The sequence below is a fragment of the Coregonus clupeaformis genome, chromosome 24 (genome assembly GCF_020615455.1).
Source record: "Coregonus clupeaformis isolate EN_2021a chromosome 24, ASM2061545v1, whole genome shotgun sequence".
Classification (NCBI taxonomy): Eukaryota; Metazoa; Chordata; class Actinopteri; order Salmoniformes; family Salmonidae; genus Coregonus; species Coregonus clupeaformis.
This window is the reverse complement of record NC_059215.1, coordinates 24405926-24426054: the sequence shown is the minus strand read 5'-3', so window position 1 is coordinate 24426054 and position 20129 is coordinate 24405926. Positions and strand designations below refer to the sequence as shown.

Genomic DNA, 20129 nt, shown 5'->3' with positions numbered 1-20129 from the left:
GATTTTGCAGAGATATAATAATAATAATATGCCATTTCGCAGACGCTTTTATCCAAAGCGACTTACAGTCATGTGTGCATACATTTTTGTGTAACGGTGGTCCCGGGGATCAAACCCACTACCCTGGCGTTACAAGCGCCGTGCTCTACCAGCTGAGCTACAGAGGACCACTGTATTGGATACTGTATCCAATACAGTAAGTAGGATGTCACTATAGTGTACAAGGTTATTGTCTGTGAAATGTAATGTATGTGATTCCTTCCCCAAACATGATCAGTCATTTATAAAAATGAATAATGCCTGCAAAGAAATATACGCACCTACAACTATGCAGTGATACATAGGCCACGGTAGGCAAACCTTATAATTTAGCTCAAGTCAAATCATTGCACTGACAAATCTTTCCTGAGAGTGTGCACACCTTGCTTTGGCCTACTTCATGAGGCGATATCTTAAACAGTAGTTGATACCTCCCTCAATTCATTGCATTGTGTAAAACTAGAGAGCATTGAGGGCTGTACACTACCGTTCAAAAGTTTGGGGTCACTTAGAAATGTCCTTGTTTTCAAAAGAAAAGCCTTTTTTTTTGTCCATTAAAATAACATCAAATTGATCAGAAATACGGTGTAGACATTGTTAATGTTGTAAATGGCTATTGTAGCTGGAAACGGCTGATTTTTAATGGAATATCTACATAGGCGTACAGAGGCCCATTATCAGCAACCATCAGTGCTGTGTTCCAATGGCACATTGTGTTTGCTAATCCAAGTTTATCATTTTAAAAGGCTAATTGATCATTAGAAAACCATTTTGCAATTATGTTAGCACAGCTGAAAACGATTGATGATGATTAAAGAAGCAATAAAACTGGCCTTCTTGAGACTTGTTGAGTATCTGGAGCATCAGCAATTGTGGGTTCGATTACAGGCTCAAAATGGCCAGAAACAAATAACTTTCTTCTGAAACTCGTCAGTATATTCTTGTTCTGAGAAATGAAGGCTATTCCATGCGAGAAATTGCCAAGAAACTGAAGATCTCGTACAACGCTGTGTACTACTCCCTTCACAGAACAGCGCAAACTGGCTCTAACCAGAATAGAAAGAGGAGTGGGAGGCCCCGGTGCACAACTGAGCAAGAGGACAAATACATTAGAGTGTCTAGTTTGAGAAACAGACACCTCACAGGTCCTCAACAGGCAGCTTCATTAAATAGTACCCGCAAAACACCAGTCTCAACGTCAACAGTGAAGAGGCGACTCCGGGATGCTGACCTTCTAGGCAGAGTTGCAAAGAAAAAGCCATATCTCAGACTGGCCAATAAAAAGAAAATATTAGATTGGCAAAAGAACACAGACACTGGACAGAGGAAGATTGGAAAAAAGTGTTATGGACAGACGAATCGAAGTTTGAGGTGTTCGGATCACAAAAAATAACATTTGTGAGACGCAGACCAAATGAAAAGATGCTGGAGGAGTGCTTAATGCCACCTGTCAAGCATGGTGGAGGCAATGTGATGGTCTGGGGGTGCTTTGGTGGTGGTAAAGTGGGAGATTTGTACAGGGTAAAAGGGATCTTGAAGAAGGAAGGCTATCACTCCATTTTGGAACGCCATGCCATACCCTGTGGACGGCGCTTGATTGGAGCCAATTTCCTCCTACAACAGGACAATGACCCAAAGCACAGCTCCAAACTATGCAATAACTATTTAGGGAAGAAGCAGTCAGCTGGTATTCTATTGAGCTGTTGTGGGAGCAGCTTGACCATATGGTACGTAAGAAATGCCCATCAAGCCAATCCAACTTGTGGGAGGTGCTTCAGGAAGCATGGGGTGAAATCTCTTCAGATTACATCAACAAATTGACAACTAGAATGCCAAAGGTCTGCAAGGCTGTAATTGCTGCCCATGGAGAATTCTTTGACGAAAGCAAAGTTTGAAGGACACAATTATTATTTCAAATAAAAATCATTATTTCTCACCTTGTCAATGACTACATTTCCTATTCATTTTGCTATATTTCCTATTCAAACTCATTTCATGTATGTTTTCATGGAAAACAAGGACATTTCTAAGTGACCCCAAACTTTTGAACGGTAGTGTATATGAAGTATGTGGAGCACCACAATGAAGAACGGAGGGGAATGTGGATGTGATGGTGTGGGCCCTGGCCCTGCAGTGAGAGAGAGCAGGCTCATTAAGACATTCCCAGCATTGTGTGTTTATAAACAGCTTCTTGTTCCTCCTGGTGATGGATGATGGCCCGCTATCGCTGGCTTTTCCTGCTGCCCTCCGTAAGAAGCCCTGGGACTGCCTAGGAGCACAACCTCAGTTTCACAACCGACGACGACTACACGCACACATACTCCTTCTCCCTCACTGTCACTGTATGAGATCAGCCCCCCACACAGTTCATCTCTTCATTGAACCCATCGTGATAGTTTTGTTCTGACCTTTCCTTCCTCGCTGGGTGGGCCCTCAATGTCACTTATATGTGTGTGTATGCGTGTGAGAGGGAAAACGAGTGTGTGTGTGTGTGTGTCTGAGGGATAATGTGTGTGTGTGCGTGTGAGTGAGTGAGAGGAGGGTTCCCGGGGTCCGAATCCCATCGCTCGTTTTCTTCACTAACAGGACAGTATAAGACTAACTCCACTAATGAAGAGAAACAACAAAGCTGTGTATTCCACAAACATTAGCGCCAGGTCTACCAGGCACCCTCAGGGTCTACCAGATAGTGGAGTGGAAAGGTCAGAGGTCAGGACTAGGGCTTGACCTGCACGTGACATGATAAATTAAGGTTGAGTGTACACTACCGGTCAAAGGTTTTAGAACACTTACTCATTCAAGGGTTTTTCATAATTTTTACTATTTTCTACATTGTAAAATAATAGTGAAGACCTCAAAACTATGAAATAACACATATGGAATCATGTAGTAACCAAAAAAGTGTTAAACAAATTAAAATATATTTTATATTTGAGATTCTTCAAATAACCACCCTTTGCCTTGATGACAGCTTTGCACACTCTTGGCATTCTCTCAACCAGCTTAACCTGGAATGCTTTTCCAACAGTCCAATGAGTTCCGACATATGCTGAGCACTTGTTGGCTGCTTTTCCGTCACACTGCGGTCCGACCCATCCCAAACCATCTCAATTTGGTTGAGGTCGGGTGATTGTGGAGGCCAGGTCATCTGATGCAGAACTCCATCACTCTCCTTCTTGGTAAAATAGCCCTTATACAGCCTGGAGGTGTGTTGGGTCATTGTCCTGTTGAAAAACAAATGATAGTCCCACTAAGCCCAAACCAGATGGGATGGCGTATCGCTGCAGAATGCTGTGGTAGCCATACTGGTTAAGTGTAAATAAATCACAGACAGTAAATCACAGACAGTGTCACCAGCAAAGCACCCCCACACCATAACACCTCCTCCTCCATGCTTTACGGTGGGAAATACACATGCAGAGATCATCCGTTCACCCACACTGCGTCCCACAAAGACACAGCGGTTGGAACCAAAAATCTCAAATTTGGACTCCAGACCAAAGGACATATTTCCACCAGTCTAATGTCCATTGCTCGTGTTTCTTGGCTCAAGCAAGTCTCTTCTTCGTATTGTCCTTTAGTAGTGGTTTCTTTGCAGCAATTCGACCATAACGGCCTGATTCACACAGTCTCCTCTGAACAGTTGATGTTGAAATGTGTCTGTTACTTGAACTCTGTGAAGCATTTATTTGGGCTGCAATTTCTGAGGCTGGTAACTCTAATGAACTTATCCTCTGCAGCAGAGGTAACTCTGGGTCTTCCATTCCTGTGGCGGTCCTCATGAGAGCCAGTTTCATCATAGTGCTTGATGGTTTTTGCAACTGCACTTGAAGAAACTTTCAAAGTTCTTGAAATGTTCTGTATTGACTGATCTTCATGTCTTAAAGTAATGATGGACTGTCATTTCTCTTTGCTTATTTGATCTGTTCTTGCCATAATATGGACTTGGTCTTTTACCAAATAGGGCTATCTTCTGTATACCCCCCTACCTTGTCACAACACAACTGATTGGCTCAAACGCATTAAGAAGGAAAGAAATTCCACAAATTAACTTTTAACAAGGCACACCTGTTAATTAAAATGCATTCCAGGTTACCAACTCATGAAGCTGGTTGAGAGAATGCCAAGTGCGCAAAGCTGTCATCAAGGCAAAGGGTGACTATTTGAAGAATCTCAAATATAAAATATATTTTGATTTGTTTAACACTTTTTGGGTTACTTCATGATTCCATGTGTTATTTCATAGTTTTGATATATTCACTATTATTCTACAATGTAGAAAATAGTAAAAAATAAAGAAAAACCCTTGAATGAGTAGGGGTTCTAAAACTTTTGACTGGTAGTGTACATGGGATAAAGTCAAGGTTACAGTTGGATAAATATGGTGAAATACATAATACCAGAGCCATATATAGAGAGAGAGGTCGACCATGTTGGTGCGTTTATTCTCTAAATGTTGGTGATGTAACAATATGAGAGCACCTCCGACAGTTCCCTATTAAATGACTCGCTGTAAACAAGCAAAACAGAGCAGCGAATTTAACAGACATTTTTATTGATTAGCATTCGGGATAATGTGTATCCAAGTCTCTACTGTGTTGTGGTGTCAACAAATTGCATATATGCTTTCAATGGACACCTTCATAGTTTTTGAAAACTATCAGAAATAAACAGTACAACGCGGAAGTGTTAATTATCACTTAGCAACGCTCTCTGAACATTCAGACAGAAACCGCATTGGCCCAACTCTATACAGTACATTCAGAAAGTACTCGGACCCCTTGACTTTTTCCACATTTTGTTAAGTTAGCCTTCTTCTAAAATTGATTAAATAAATAAAATGTGTCATCAATCTACACACAATACCCCATAAAGACAAAGTGAAAACAGGTTTTTAGAAATTTTCGCAAATGTATTACAAATAAAAAACAGAAACACCTTATTTACATAGGTATCCCGACCCTTTGCTATGAGACTCAAAATTGAGCTCAGGTGCATCCTGTTTCCATTGATCATCCTTGAGATCTTTCTACAACTTGATTGGAGTCCACCTGTGTTAAATTCAATTGATTGGACATGATCTGGAAAGGCAAACACCGATCTATATAAGGTCCCACAGTTGACAGTGCATGTCAGATCAAAAACCAAGCCATGAGGTCGAAGGAATTGTCCGTAGAGCTCCGAGACAAGATTGTGTCGAGGCACAAGGATACCAAAACATTTCTGCAGCATTGAAGGTCCCCAAGAACACAGTGACCTCCATCATTCTTAAATGGAAGAAGTTTGGAACCACCAAAACTCTTCCTAGAGCTGGCTGCCCGGCCAAACTAAGCAATCGGGGGAGAAGGGCCTTGGTCAGAGAGGTGACCAATAACCCGATGGTCACTGTGACAGAGCTCTAGAGTTACTCTGTGGATATGGGAGAACCTTCCAGAAGGACAACCATCTCTGCAGCACTCCACCAATCAGGCCTTTATGGTAGAGTGGCCAGACGGAAGCCACTCCTCAGTAAAAGGCACATGACAGCCCGCTTGGATTTTGCCAAAAGGCACCTAAAGACTCTCTGGTCTGATGAAACCAGGATTGAACTCTTTGGCCTGAATGCCAAGTGTCAACTCTGGAGGAAACCTGGCACCATCCCTACGGTGAAGCATGGTGGCAGCATCATGCTGTGGGGATGTTTTTCAGCGGCAGGGACTGGGAGACTAGTCAGGATCGAGGCAAAGATAAACAGAGCACTCAGGATCTCAGACTGGGACGAAGGTTCACCTTCCAACAGGACAACGACCCTAAGCACACAGCCAAGACAATGCAGGAGTGGCTTTGGGACAAGTCTCTGAATGTCCTTGAGTGGCCCAGTCAGAGCCCGGTCTTGAACCCGATCAAACATCTCTGGAGAGACCTGAAAACAGCTGTGCAGCATCGCTCCCCATCCAACTTGACAGCGCTTGAGAGGATCTGCAGAGAAGAATGGGAGAAACTCCCCAAATACAGGTGTGCCAAGCTTGTAGCATCATACCCAAGAAGACTCGAGGCTGTAATCACTGCCAAAGGTGCTTCAACAAAGTACTGAGTAAAGGGTCTGAATACTATGTAAATGTGATCAGTTTATTTTAAATAAATTAGCAAAAATTCAAAAAAACAGTTTTTGCTTTGTTATTATAGGGTAGTGTGTAGATTGAGGAAATTGTATTTAATCAATTTTAGACTAAGGCTGTAACCTAACAAAATGTGGAAAAAGTGAAGGGGTCTGAATAATTTCCAAAGGACTTTTCATTATTTTATTATATAATCTTGAAGTCCAGTCAAAAACAGTATGGGCTGGATATGGAAGTAAGGTGGAAAATGAAATCACGTTGCCAGCGTATTTAACACACTAAAGATCAGGTACACTGGCCAAATGACATCAGGGCTCCATACAAATTCAGTTTGTTTAAAAGCATGATGTGTCCTATTGAGCGTATTAGTGAAACAGAACAAACATTTATCAAAATGAGAAACACATTCCCGCAACTCATTTCTAACAATTTTTTGTTTTTACTGCCTAAATGTAGCAGTAAGTGGGGAATGAGACACTATCAATGTGATAAAACATTAAATCCTTCCTGTGCATATCAGTAGACTGATGTAACACCATTTTTGTTTAGGGAACAGACTAAGAAAAAAGAAACAGGAGCATCATTGCTGTGTGCTTACACTGAACAAACATGAGGTCAAGTCTCCAGATCTGAAGACATACCCCCCAAAAAAGTACATAAATCTCAAATGTACACATATGCAAAATGCTTAACGGCAATTTATGTAAACAATAAAATAAATTCAGTACAGTACTTCAGACATTTACACTAATTAAAAGTTACAATAAATCCACATGAACATGTCAAGACACTAAGATTCATGTCTCTATACTCAAAAGACATGAAGTGATCTGCAAAAAATATTTATAGTCAATCACTTCTGAAATACAATAACAAGACTATTCTAATATGACAATGAGAGGGTTTCACGTAGTGACCAGTAGTAGTGTCATGATTGTCAGGACGGGTTTGTTACAAATTTGAAATACTATAAGTATTTAGACAAACGGTTGGAAGGTCCAGCACTTAAAGATTAAGAGGAATTAAGAACAGTTCATTAAAGTAAACTACAGCTGCATCCCAATTAACAGTGGCATCTTTCTCAAAACACAAATCATATAAATAAAACGATAGTCAAAAGAAAGGGATTTCCTGTGTGTCAAAAAGTTATGATTTAGTGTTTAGGAATGTGAATGAGAGTCCATTGGGTGGGGATAAGTGTCTGAACTGCTACTGTAGATCCAGCACCCAAGGAGCAGTTTCATTTGTCCAGCAGAGCAGCTCTCTCATCGTGCTGCGATTCCAACTCTAGAGGGGCGTTATTGCGGTATATCAGGAACTGTATGGAGATCTGAAGCAGCGAGTCAAGGGAATTCATGAAGTTTTTTTTTTTTTTTTTTAACTGGTCAAACTTTTAGATACTATAAAGGAAACACATTCCAACAACTGCAGGCTGGCATATAGGATAATGTACTTAGATAATACTAGTCAAAAACCAACCTGAACCTGTTGCATTTAGGTAAGTTCATTAGGGTCATTGTAATACAAAGTCAAAAGCAGAAGCTAAGTGTTAAGTCAAAGCACACTAAATGTTACAAGTAAACGTGTTGTTGGGGAGGCCTGAGGCCCAGTAGGCATTGTAATTTACATTTTAGTCATTTAGCAGACGCTCTTATCCAGAGCGACTTACAGTCAGTGAGTGCATACATTTTTCATAATGAGAAGGATACCAGGACGTCTAGAGAGAGGGTGCCCAGGCTGCCTATGAGCCAGGGCAGGTGGTGGATGACGTAGCTTCCCTCTCCCTGGCCCTGCTCAGGGTTCTTCAGCAGCACGCTCAGGCCGTACGTAGTGTTACCCAGGATGACCAGGGCAAACAGGAAGTAGGACACACCCTCCGTCGACTTCCTTGTGTACTACCAGAGAAAGAAACATTTTAAATATAAGGAGAAAGAAAAAGATCCATGCAACACTTTTACAGGGAGGTTTTCGCATCCACTTTAAAATGATCTGTCCACCCAGTACTCGTTCACTCCCTTAACAACCCCTCCCCACTCCCCCTTTTCAGACTCACATTAGTGTGCATCTGTGGCAGTCTGGAGCAGAGGTAGAGCACTGAGGATATGGAGCCAATGGTAAACCCAATGATCTCCTTGGTGCTGAAAGCCTGGACACACAAAGACAAAGCGTCTGCATGTCACTCAGAGAGATAAAAAGGTTGGCCAGAGGCCAGAATAAAAATCAACAAATCAATTACATTAACATCCAGCCCATATTTCACCTTAACACCGTCCACAGTGGTTGACAGCAAGGCCCGCCCCTTGAACCCAGAGAGGACCACATCCTGTTGGGACCCTGACCCAGGTAAGGCAACGAGGCTGGCAGAGAAGCCCAGTACATAGACCACACCAACTACATTTAGAACCGACCTGTCTGGGTAAAGGAAAAATAAAGATATTAGTCGTCAATATTGGTAGACGCCACCTCAGCAAATTCATCCAACCAAGGGTCATGGTGTCAATGGCTGCGACAACAATTAGGAACGAAAGAACAAAATGTGGTGGTGATGCAAGGTATTGCTGACATCACTAGTAGTATTGCTGACATCACACTAGTTTTGTATGATTCTTCCTCCTGTGTAATGAATGTCTGTTTCTCAAAACTAATCCTGGGGACCCTCTGTGTATAGGCTACAGCAGTCTAATCTGACACCCGTCAGGTTCATTGAACTGTTAAATAACAACTGTATACAGTTGTATGTATAAAACACAACCTTGCAGTGTGTTCTATGGCATAATGAGCCATTTTTACGAAGGCGTCTTGGAATGAACATTTGCTGAATGGGCAGAACATAGGACAACATGGACAAGCCATACCCTGTTCTGTCATGCGTTATACTGTATATTACAAACTGTGGTCCCGGTGTAACACACAGAGGCCTCAATTAATAGTAAATGTGTGGAATGTGCACTGACCAATGGCCTTGATTTATTATTGAGAAGACAAATCTCACAGCAGCTAATTTGGAACAGAGATCAAATACATTAACAGACAAAAACACAAACTCACTGTTATTCATCTTGTGCTTAGCTACGTAGTAAAAGTACAATCCCAGCATCAATAAGTCAGCCAGGACATAATACACTGCTGTGTATGCCTGTATGAGAAGGGGGAGAGAGACATGTCAGTGCGGTGGACAAGGGGAATACTTGTTTAAATGAATATCATTACACTTTTTTGTAACATTAAAATGTCGTTATCTTTTCATTAGTATCTTGGAGTTGACAATTTCAGTTTATCCCCCTATTTTCATGCTTGACAGACAAACGTTTATATTGTTATTCAAACCATTTCAGTAATATTGACTGACCCAGATAGCTGTCACTTACCTGTAGCGGCAGTTGGTCAGCTAAGAATGAGCCTACAAGATTGCAGGAGTCGCCCCCCAGCCACAGTAACAGAAACCAAATGGACAAGGCGCTGTCCATATTCCCACTCTTACAAGAGCTGTAGTACTGCCTGTATTCATGAACACAACAAAATAGGAAGAGTAAAGGTGTTGTCCTTACATCGGAAATGGCCTGAAATAATGTATTCCCAATCAAGACTTACGGCAGAGAAGAAACCATGAAGCACACTATAGACAGCAGACCCAGGATGACACTGGCCATGTCCCTGGCATCCTGGGCACATTCCCCCAGCCCTTCCCAAACCCATACCGACCCATTGGGGCACACAGAGCTGAAGTTTCCATCAGTGTTCCATCCAAAGGACCCCCGCATGAGGACACCATCAGCTGACCCCATATTCAGGCTCATGTTAAGCAGAGAGAAAAGCGTTAAACGAACAAGCTAGACAATGTAGCTAGCTAAATAAACAGCAAGCTACCGCTTATTCTTTATATTTGCAAAACTTGTTCATAGCTCAGTCTCAAAATGTACTATCTGCTATGGAATTCAGAGTGAAATCGGTTTGTACTGATAAAGACTTTCCAGTTGGGCACAAACAAGTTGCTCGCTGACAACTTTTGTTTGCTTGCTAGCCAGCTGACTTTTCACAGCTGGCTCTGCTTCAAACGTCTTCTAGGACAAAGGTGGTGGTCCAACATTAAAAAAAAAATGTATCTTACCTGATTCTCGGTCGGTTATTGAAGTGTGTCCAGGGAGGAACAACGATGCCCTTTTCAGACGTCTGTTTGCTGACTGGCTTGCATAGGTTTGGGAGAAAACATACAGTAGCTTGTCAACAATTTAGCTCAAACTGAACTGATTGGAAGATGATCTCCAACGTCAGAGAAAAGGCGGAGTTACACGACCGATTTACCTACGACCATAGAGATCCTATTACATTTACCTATTCTAATTCTTAATTTTGTGTGTACAATGTAGAAATTCTGTCTGTAGTTTACCTCCCGTCAAAAACAAATCAACTGCATTTTAAAATGTCCAAGTCACAGCACAAAATAATAATCTCGAACTAGTTAACTGCGTTTGTGGGGCACGTTTCTGGAATTTAGGTTGTACCTTGAAATACAGGCATGATGAATATTGTCCTCAAGTTCCTGTAATTTACAGAACAGCGGCAACCTGTGTCCAAATTTCACATGTTCGCATCACATATCAACAGCCCTCGTTATTTGGCCTCATCCATCTGCGTGGTAATTCTGCCATTAGTGCGCAGCCAGCCTCCCTCCCCATCACGGCCCCACAGTCTTCGAAGATCTACAGGCGTTTGCATTTTTTCATAAAGCTGTGAAAATTAAGACCGTATCATGTACATCTGATGTTCGCAGCGGCCGCATATTTCTGCCTGAAACATGCCATTTTCCAGCTATTCTACCGATCGCGCGCAAATGACTCGCCAGGTAGCCAATTATGCATTTATCCCTAAAGTATTCTAATGACAATGAAGACGTAACAGTATGGCTTACCTCAACACACAAGCTCTAAAAAAAAAAAAAAAAACTATTCTTGTCCTCAGCTCGCGGGAGTCTTCGATCGAAACATATTTGTCAGCTGACACTGCTCACCTGACTGACGACTCAGCACAAAACTACGCTGATCCAGAGAAACTGTATATAATGACGAGATCGTCTTGTCTCCTCCCTAACAATGGGAGTTGTTGTACCAAAGGCGGGAAAGGCAGGCGATCTGCTTATCGGGGACATATTTTGACGGGAGCAAACCCTCTCGCTTCGCCTCTTCCTCTCTGCTCTGATCTCATGTCACAGTTTATTCCACCAAATACCTTCCCTAGGTACTATTTTGGTCTGGGTTCAACTCTGTCACAGACATGCATCTGACGATCTTTTCTCATCGCTGCAACTCCCCAACCGGCTCGGGAGAAGCGAAGGTGGTCACGCGTCCTCCGAAACATGACCCGCCTAACCGCGCTCCTTAACACGGAAGCCAGCCGCACCAATGTGTTGTTTTTATTGCACTGCTTTGCTTTATCTTGGCCAGGTCGCAGTTGTAAATGAGAACCTGTTCTCAACTGGCTTACCTGGTTAAATAAAGGTGGGGGGGGGAAACATGTGTCGGAGGAAACACCGTTGCACTGGCGACCGGTATCAGCCTGCAGGCACCCGGCCCGCCACAAGGAGTCACTAGGGCGCGATGAGCCAAGTAAAGCACCCCCGGCCAAACCCTCCCCTAACCCGGACGACGCTGGGCCAATTGTGCGCCGTCCTATGGGACTCCCGGCCATGGCCGGTTGTGGCACAGCGCGGGAATTAACCCGGGTCTGACCGCTGCGCCACTCGGGAGGCCCCGGACTCTGATTTTAAATGAGATGTCACAAAATGACTGTTCCATTAAAACGTTCACACCTTTGACAATACAGTACTTTTAGTTGATTGATTGGATTGATATTTAGAAATGCCATTTCCTATCTACTTTGTCTAAGGGTGATGTACTTACAGAAACGAATTAACCCCTTTTAGTGCAGATTGTCTCTCAGGGTTGGGTAGCCTATGTACTTGGGTATGTGAGAGATGGAGGGGTCGGGATGACTCGGGTTTGTCCTTCATTGCGGCACATTTTGACTCATGTAAAATAGAGAAGTAAAAAGAGAAGTCAATTTGCGTAACCTCATTTGAGGTTTGGTAACTTCATTTGAAAACCTGCACCATATTATCTGGAGTTGCAAATGTTTCAATTTCATTAACCATTGTGACCCAGTCTTTGAGTCATTGATTATAAAACCCTTTGCCAACCTGGTATTAATTTAAAAACGTCATTTTATCCTTTATTCAGATCATGAGATTACACATCTTTCCCAAAAGAGACCTGTTTAGATCATGGAAAGCAAAAGATCACAGAAACAACATTGTTCAATCTGTTTTTTCTCAGAGCCTGAAATTAAGTCTTGCAACATTGACAGGAATTATTTGAACATATTTTATTTATTGATGAAAGACCAAACAAGCCACTGGTTTTTCCTCATTTGGTTTTTCTTATTTACAGCCGGTAAAATATTTCAAACACAATACAAATACTTGGTAGGTAATTCATGTCAAACTTTAAGATTAGAGGAAATGGGAGTTTTGGATATTTTATAAAGCATGTTTCACAAATATTATCATAAATGATAATAGAAAAAAAATGACTACTGCAAACAAATCATACTTAAAATCTGTACAAGCATTTTTTTGAACATCCATAAATTGCCAGAGGAAATGGAGGAGTGGAAATTCCAATGTCTTTAAAAAGTCCAGTTTGCCAGATACAGACTAATTTCATTTCTATTTTACAATAACTAAAAGAGGCAAAGGATGAAATAAACGTGTAAATGTGTACAATAGGTCCTGCATTTCAGATAAGGAAGACAAAATCCTTTCACTTCTTGACCTTTTCTTTTCCTTTTTTTTAACACTGATTCTCACTTGATGTGGAGCATCTTTTCATCTGTTTTTAACCGCTTGCGTTTAGGTTGCACAAATTCATCCTCTGAGTCTTCTGTGAGATCTGCCTCCTCTCCCTCTCCAACTGGGGCCTCGGGCTCCTCTGGTACCTCAGGAAAACTCTCCTCTGGGTAGAGCTCCAGCAGCCTCTCCTCAAAGTACAAACTCACTGCTTTCCCTGCCTGTGCCACCTCCGAGTCCGCCTGCCAGGAGGGAAGGAGGGGGAGAGTATGAGGAAGGTGGGGTGTGAGAGCATCATTGAACAGGAGGGAAGAATGGGTAAGGAATGGGAGGGGAGGGGATGGAGTACACTAGAGTGGGTTAAAAGGTCCAATGCAGCTGGTTTTTTAAAATGTTTTATCTCAATATCAAATCATTTCTGGGTAACAATTAAGTACCTTACTGTGATTTTTTTCAAATAAAATGGTAAAAAATAAGAAGGAAAAAAATAGCTTCTTAAGCAAAGAGCAATTTCTCAAGCAAGAATTTTGCTTGGACTGTCTAGAACTAGCTGTTATTGGCAGAGAGGTTTGGAACTCTTTATTGGTCTAAACAAATTTACCCCAAAACTCCTTCCCACCAAAACAGGCTGAAATTTCAGGCGGTCTTTTCAAACAGCTCTTACACTAAAAAGGCATTATCATAATTTTCACAATATTATTCTAACCTCAGTGTGGAAATACATATAACACAGGAAAACCACGTTTTTAACAATCCAAGTGGCAGGTTGGGCAGCCAAACCTTTCCCCTCCATGTGTATTAGAAACAGCTTACCTGCACATTACTCTGTTTCTCCTCATCATAAACCTGGATTATTCGAGACATCTAAAAAAGGGGTGATAACAGTACAATAAAATACCAAAAAGCAGAAGGGGGGGGCAGGGGGATTTCACAGCACAGACAGGTTATAGGTAACAACCATGTGTACTGTCACTAACCTAGGTCTACGGCCTAAGTAAAATATACCCCTTATTGAACTGGTGTCCAAATGTGGTTTGTGTCATCCCTCCATAAACTTTTGTTTCACTTACTGTCTAACTTAAGAAGGTTGCAGTTGCAGACCTTGGGTAAATCTTGCCATTACTTTTCCCAACTAGTCTAGTGTCTTTACCTACGGTCTGTCTTTACCTGGCTGCTTCAGCCTGTTGAGAGAATTCTGAACAGCATCCATGGCCTTGCTGTGGATCCTGGCATATTCCTGGGAATGACGTCTTTCAATTTCTCTCCTTGCTAAATTGGTTAGCTTGATTTACTAGCCTTGACACTGACGGTCCCTTCACTGATATCTAGTAAGTGTCCCTTTAAATCTTAAATTAGCATATATAACACATTGAGCTGGACCGTTGACTACGTCAACTGCAACCAGTAGGAAACCTTTTAACGTTACCTCCACAACTCAGTTCCTCATTGATTCTCTCAATGCAAGGTATTTTCCATTTCAAATCACTATTGAAAATCTAAATCACCAAATTCCTTGTAAAGCATCTTTCCCCTAAACACATCACTCGAAAACATGTCCAGAGAGATTCAATTAAGAAAGTAAAAATTGACACCATATCAAAAGGTCCAATGCAATGAAGATCCCACACACGGGACAACTTTTGCATTCGAAAAGTCCAAGTATTTGGGTTAGTATGTATTGAAAATATACACGTTAAAGGAAAATTCCACCCTCAAAACGATATTTTGGTATTTGTTTCATTAGTCCATTGTTGATATAGTCCCAAAATGTTTTGCATGTCAGCAATCAAGTTGTCAAGATATAACTTTCAAAATATAGAAATACAGCCGTATGATGCATTTACCAGCTGTATTTCTATTTTGGGACTATATCAACAATGGACTAATGAAACAAATACCAAAAGATAGCTTGCCCAAGATATTAAAGGAAAACTCCACCCAAAAAACTATCAAGTCAAGGACAAACTATCTATCATTGATAGAAACGGTTAGCTATAAGGAATACAGACAAAACAGAATGTATTAGCATTTTAAAGGTAATCTGGCTGCAAGAAAGCATCAAGTTATTTAGAATGACAAAAATCTTGAATATATTGTGACAATAATGACAATAATAGTCAATGCTTTATAGATGTGCTTGTTTTGTTAACTCATAAGTAAACAAATCAAGAAGTCTTATGGTAGCAGGCGATATCACTGCTTACAAAATAACTGACCAGGAAGACATTACATTAGTGGCCATGAAAATATTTAGGTTGGAAAATCAGCACATAGGCAAATTAGTTTTGCAACACCACACTCAAAACAAACAGTCTAGTGTGAGTACACAGTAACTGCATCCGGTCATCCAGTGTTAATCCCTGTGGGTGCCCAAGTTCATGCAAAATGGTGTGATAAGGATATCAACATTCTGCATGGTGCATTTCCACTGCCCGCATACAGGATTAGTGTGCATGTGTTCTCCTGCATCCATTAAACTATCACTCAGCCCCATCTCATCATGCATGGAATTCATGCCCACTAACCTCGTTGTATTTGGCACAGTTGCTGAAGACCAGGCGCACGTCCGAGACAAACTCTATGGGGCTCTGGTAGTGCTGGACATGCTTCAACTGTAGTTTCTGTTTTACCAGGGTCAAGTCCATGGGCTTCTTGATGATCTTGTGGTAATTAGGGATCTGGTGGGAACACCATGGTTAGAGAGCCATATTGGATCATTCATTTATTATACAGAACATTATGGTTATAGCCACAATGCTGAAGTAAAGTTGTGCTGTGGGCATAGGGCAGGATCAATAAACCAATCAATCTAATTTATTTATAAATACAATGTATTTTTTAAATCAGCAGTTCACACTAAGTGCTTTTACAGAAATCTGGCCAAGACCCCAAAGAAAGCAATGGCAGAATCAAGAACACAGTGCCCAGGAAAAAGTCCCTAGAAAGAAAAAACCTAGAGAGGCTGTACTCTGTAGAGGTGTTGAGTACATGTGGCCATCAAGGTCAGATAGAATACAGGTGGCATTGCCTTTTACATGCTCGTGATACTTACAGAGGGAGGGACAGGCTCCTGGAACCCCTCGCTGAGCTCATGGCAGAAAACATACAGCAGGAGGCGCTCACACCTCTGCAGAGAGAGAGACAGAAAGAAATAGAGCGATAGAGAGGGAGGGGGTGAGAGAGGGGTGGTTAAGCAGGAGAACATTACACAAGTGCTTAACATTCCTCAGCTAGGACACAGAGAGAGAGAGAGAGAGAGAGAGAGAGAGAGAGAGAGAGAGAGAGAGAGAGAGAGAGAGAGAGAGAGAGAGAGAGAGAGAGAGAGAGAGCGCGAGAGACATTGAGTAAGAGAGAGAAAGAGGAGAGAGAGAGAGAGATGAGGCATGTGTCCCTCTGTCTGAATGCAGCACATAAAGATGAAAGAGTAGCGCATCAGGCTTCATGAGTTCAAGCTTACTAAATACAAGTTGTCCGTAATTCACATACTCCTTACTAAGAGAAGTGTACTAAATTAATTCATACTGATTTACTCCTCAAATGTGACGGCATCTAAAGTCAACTGAAATTCACTGATATAAGTAGTGGGGAAATGCATTGAATTGACAGTGGCAGTAGTAACTACTAATGCTATGGGAAAGTCCTTTCAACTGTAAGCAGGGAATGCCATGTTCTAGGTATTACAGGTGGATGGTTCCACTGACCCTCTGGTCCTCAGGACTCAGGCCCTGCTCACTGTTGTCCTTCTCGCCACGAGGCTCGTCGTCAGGCTGGTACTCCATCTCCGGGCTGGCCAGGCTCCGGCAGAACGTGCACATCCACTCTCCACTGAGGGGGGAAACCCAGAGAGAAAATGTGAAGCAATAACCTAGATATATAGGCATATACATGGGAGAAAGATAGCCGATGTGTGGCAAGCTATCAGCATCCAATGTTAAAGGGCTTATATGTTGAAATATTAATTATCATTCTGACACCTAGTCAACGCCAGCCTGTGTGTATGCATGCATGCGTGGATGTATCAGGGGCTCACCTCGGAGAGCACTTCAAGGTAGGGATGTGACAGGTGATGTGGAAGACTTTGGGGCAGCGGTCACAGCAAAGCAGCTCTCCCCCGTTGTTGCACACGGCGCACCAGTCCTCGTTGGGGTCGTCATCCTTCCCTCCCGCCCCACTCTGGTTGGTCCCCTGTGCAGTGCGTGGAGTGCGCACGGCAGCAGACGCAGCTCCCTTGCTGTTGGTCAGTGGGGCGTCTGAGGCCTTTGTGGATGGGCTGGTGCTAGGGGCTTTGCTAGGCCCGTTGGCCCCGCTGCAGGCCTCCTGGTCCTGGGGCTCAGTTTTGACGTGCTCCCCCAACTTCTTGAGGGCGTCCTGGACAGAGGAGGCGGAAGCCATGGAGCCCAGCACGGGGAGAGGGGGAGTCCGGCTGATCTCGGGACTACTCATCTGTGAGACAGACACACACGTTAAAAAAAGCTGAACGCATTCAAGTGGGTTAAGTACATTGAGAATTCTGGTGAGAAGTGAGGCCGAAACGTCCTAAAAAATGTTAACCTCTCACCATTACCAATAACAGGGGAGGTTAGTATTTTTCTGGTGGGGGTTTATCTTTGTGCCTCTAACTCACTCATTATTATTCATGATTATCTGTAATCATGGTAGCATCCACATTAAATGTAGAAGTGTTCAGAAACATATTATATTCTTATTTACAATAAAAGTGACTCCAAAATGACAATACATTATTCACCTTTCAGTTCCTATTGGGCAAAACATAATCCGAAACAACCAAAACAAACTGCAAATGCATCCAACATGTTTGTCACAAGCTTGAGGTAGTCATTGTGTGCAAGGAATATGGGACCAAATACTAAACTTGACTACTTTAATACACTATAAGTGAATTTGTCCAAATACTTATGACTTCTTCAAATGGGGGGACTAGATATATAACGTGCATTCATTTCTAAATGGTAAAACATATGTAAGAGAATACCCTGGTGACATTCTGTACTGTCACCTCATATGAAACATTTGATCTCAAATCCAAAATGCTGGAGTATAGAGTCACATTTAAACATTTTAGCTTCACTGTCCAAATAAATACGGAGGAGAATGTACATAGCCTCAGGTACATAGATACCTGCTAGATTAAGATCAAGGTACTGACAGGCTAAAAGGAGGTGAAAGAGCTGGGCAGTTAGAGGTGTGTTACCATGCACGCACTCCTCCCTCCATCCTTCCCTCGTTCAGTTTTGACATTGGAGGAGGTGGTTCCTGAGAAGCCACACTCCTTCTCGATTCCGGGCTCCTGCTTGACTTTAACCTGCTGTTCCATTGGGGCGCTCGCTGGCACTGGCCTCCCCGCAGAGCCACAGCTGAGGACACAAACGTATACACACAGTCAAGACCTCCCTTACAGTCATCCATATACTTTTACATGTATACCAGTGAGAGAAGGACTCATTGGTCAGGAGTGACTAGCTTGCTCTATGGTGCAATATCTGCATTGCTACCTTCTGCCCATCCTATGGATGTTCCACAGTTTTATGCAATAGCGTCATTTGAACTTTCCGCGCAGAGGTCTAGTGCTAAGCCTGTGTGTCATCATTACCTGCCCCTGCTTCCTGTGCTGGATGTACTGGATGGCCGTACGGGTGTGTGGGAGTTTGATAAGCCTGCAGGTGGGAGACAGACAGAGAGCAAGGATGAGGCAGTACTTAGGGTTGAATATTTTCCTGAAAATAAAAACAATTTCCTTCCTGAGAAAATTGCAACCATACCGGTATTCCTGTTCAAACTGGAAATGCTAATTAAAGCAAATAATACCAGCAGAAAAAAAGATCTGACATGATTATAACACTGTAAATGGAGAAATATGGATTTGAATCTAACGGTTTCTTGTTGTATTTGCCAAAATTGAATAAACTCAAAGTTCTGTCAAAGTCACCACGCTATTTTGTTGATTTAGGCCTACAATATTACAAGGTTATTAACCAACAACCTGGTGAAAATTACATTTCATTTTAGCTTACCTTTGACTGAAAGATGTCAGCCAACTTGTTGGCACTTTTCTCTCCCCTTGCACCTGGCTATCAGGGGAATTTCATAAGGGTTGTGGCTGTTTTTACTTAATGATAACCCGCTTATTGTGGAGACTGTCACAGGGAACATATCCAATTCCAGCTAAACAAACATAAGAAAATAGGCCTAGTAGCGGAGATTCAGCAGCACCATAGTAGTGGAGATTTGTGAATGTGGAGATTGCCTTCAGTAACTGCGTTGAGACATCGCATGATAGTCGGCAATGCAATTATAAAAGTCATGCAAGTAGACCAAGTTATGTTTTCTATTGGAGACTTTACGTCAAGTAGGCTTAATATGGAAGGCTGCTAGCGTTGTGATGACTAGTCTAATGTATGAATGAAGGCAGAGAGATGATAAGTCCGGTTCATGCAGCTATTCGCACATGCATATTTTGTATTTTTGCATTAGTGCGGCATAACATTTTTATATTATTAGTCCACGGGACCTATATTTCTCGGGAAACGGAAAGGGGCATGGTCGAGAAGTCCAGGGACACCGGTATTCAACCCTAGCAGTAATATAGAAGTCATGTAATACAAAAGATTATCTTCGTAAAACGTGACAGTGATATGAGCACTTGTTTTTGACAAATGATTCAAAATCATAGATGGGATTGAAGCTGTGTGTGTGTGTGTATGCGTTGTAGTCCTCCAGTACCTGAGGAGCCAGGCGAGTGTGTGGAGAGTCCGGGTGAGGGATTCATGTCCACGGGGGGCCACAGGCCTAGCTGAGGGTATGTGCTGGCTGAGATCCAGCGACTCAGGAGGGCGTCCAGACTGCTGGAGCCCGCGTCTTCCAGCTGATTGTGCCAAAGCATCCAACCACAGGAAAATACACAGAATTAGTGGTCATTTTCAGTTCACCTTGAGACCATTTCTGATGAAGAATCACCATGTACAGTGCCTAGTGACAGCCTATACACCCTTCGCACATGTCACATTTTGCTCGCTTAAATTAAAATCTAACAATGGATAAAAAAAAGAAAAAAAAAAAGAGGGATTTTCCCCCCAACTGATCTACACAAAACTAGTCCACACTTTCAAAATGAAAATTATAAAAATTAAGAC

The 20129-nt window shown here is 42.3% G+C and overlaps 2 protein-coding genes across 8 annotated transcripts in view; both read right to left on the bottom strand.

Moving 5' to 3' along the window:
* Positions 1-6306: 6306 nt before the first annotated feature.
* Positions 6307-11446, bottom strand: LOC121538408 (lysosomal amino acid transporter 1 homolog). 3 transcript variants are annotated; one of them, XM_041846373.2, is made up of 9 exons: positions 11047-11236; positions 10246-10318; positions 9729-9929; positions 9506-9635; positions 9186-9273; positions 8398-8549; positions 8191-8283; positions 7847-8032; positions 6307-7467 (listed from the first exon to the last, which is right to left on the bottom strand). In XM_041846373.2, exons 3-9 carry the CDS (start codon positions 9920-9922, stop codon positions 7378-7380), a joined length of 933 nt encoding a protein of 310 aa, XP_041702307.1. In that variant the 5' UTR covers positions 9923-9929; positions 10246-10318; positions 11047-11236; the 3' UTR covers positions 6307-7377. The 3 variants fall into 3 exon arrangements, with proteins under 3 accessions (XP_041702307.1, XP_041702305.1, XP_041702306.1); XM_041846371.2 differs by lacking the exon at positions 11047-11236 and adding an exon at positions 10640-11007; XM_041846372.2 differs by having other exon boundaries at positions 9729-10318; positions 11047-11446.
* Positions 11447-12500: 1054 nt separating this feature from the next.
* LOC121538409 (E3 ubiquitin-protein ligase TRIM33-like) overlaps positions 12501-20129 on the bottom strand; it is a 28580-nt gene continuing 20951 nt past the window's right edge. For all 5 annotated transcript variants that reach the window (XM_045207095.1, XM_045207096.1, XM_045207097.1 and 2 more), the window contains 9 exons: positions 19720-19861; positions 18590-18653; positions 18191-18353; positions 17009-17421; positions 16680-16803; positions 16031-16105; positions 15504-15656; positions 13792-13842; positions 12501-13220 (listed from right to left, as the gene is read on the bottom strand). In XM_045207095.1, the coding sequence (XP_045063030.1) occupies positions 12996-13220; positions 13792-13842; positions 15504-15656; positions 16031-16105; positions 16680-16803; positions 17009-17421; positions 18191-18353; positions 18590-18653; positions 19720-19861 (1410 nt within the window). In that variant the 3' untranslated portion in view covers positions 12501-12995. The remainder of the gene's footprint in view (positions 13221-13791; positions 13843-15503; positions 15657-16030; positions 16106-16679; positions 16804-17008; positions 17422-18190; positions 18354-18589; positions 18654-19719; positions 19862-20129) is intronic.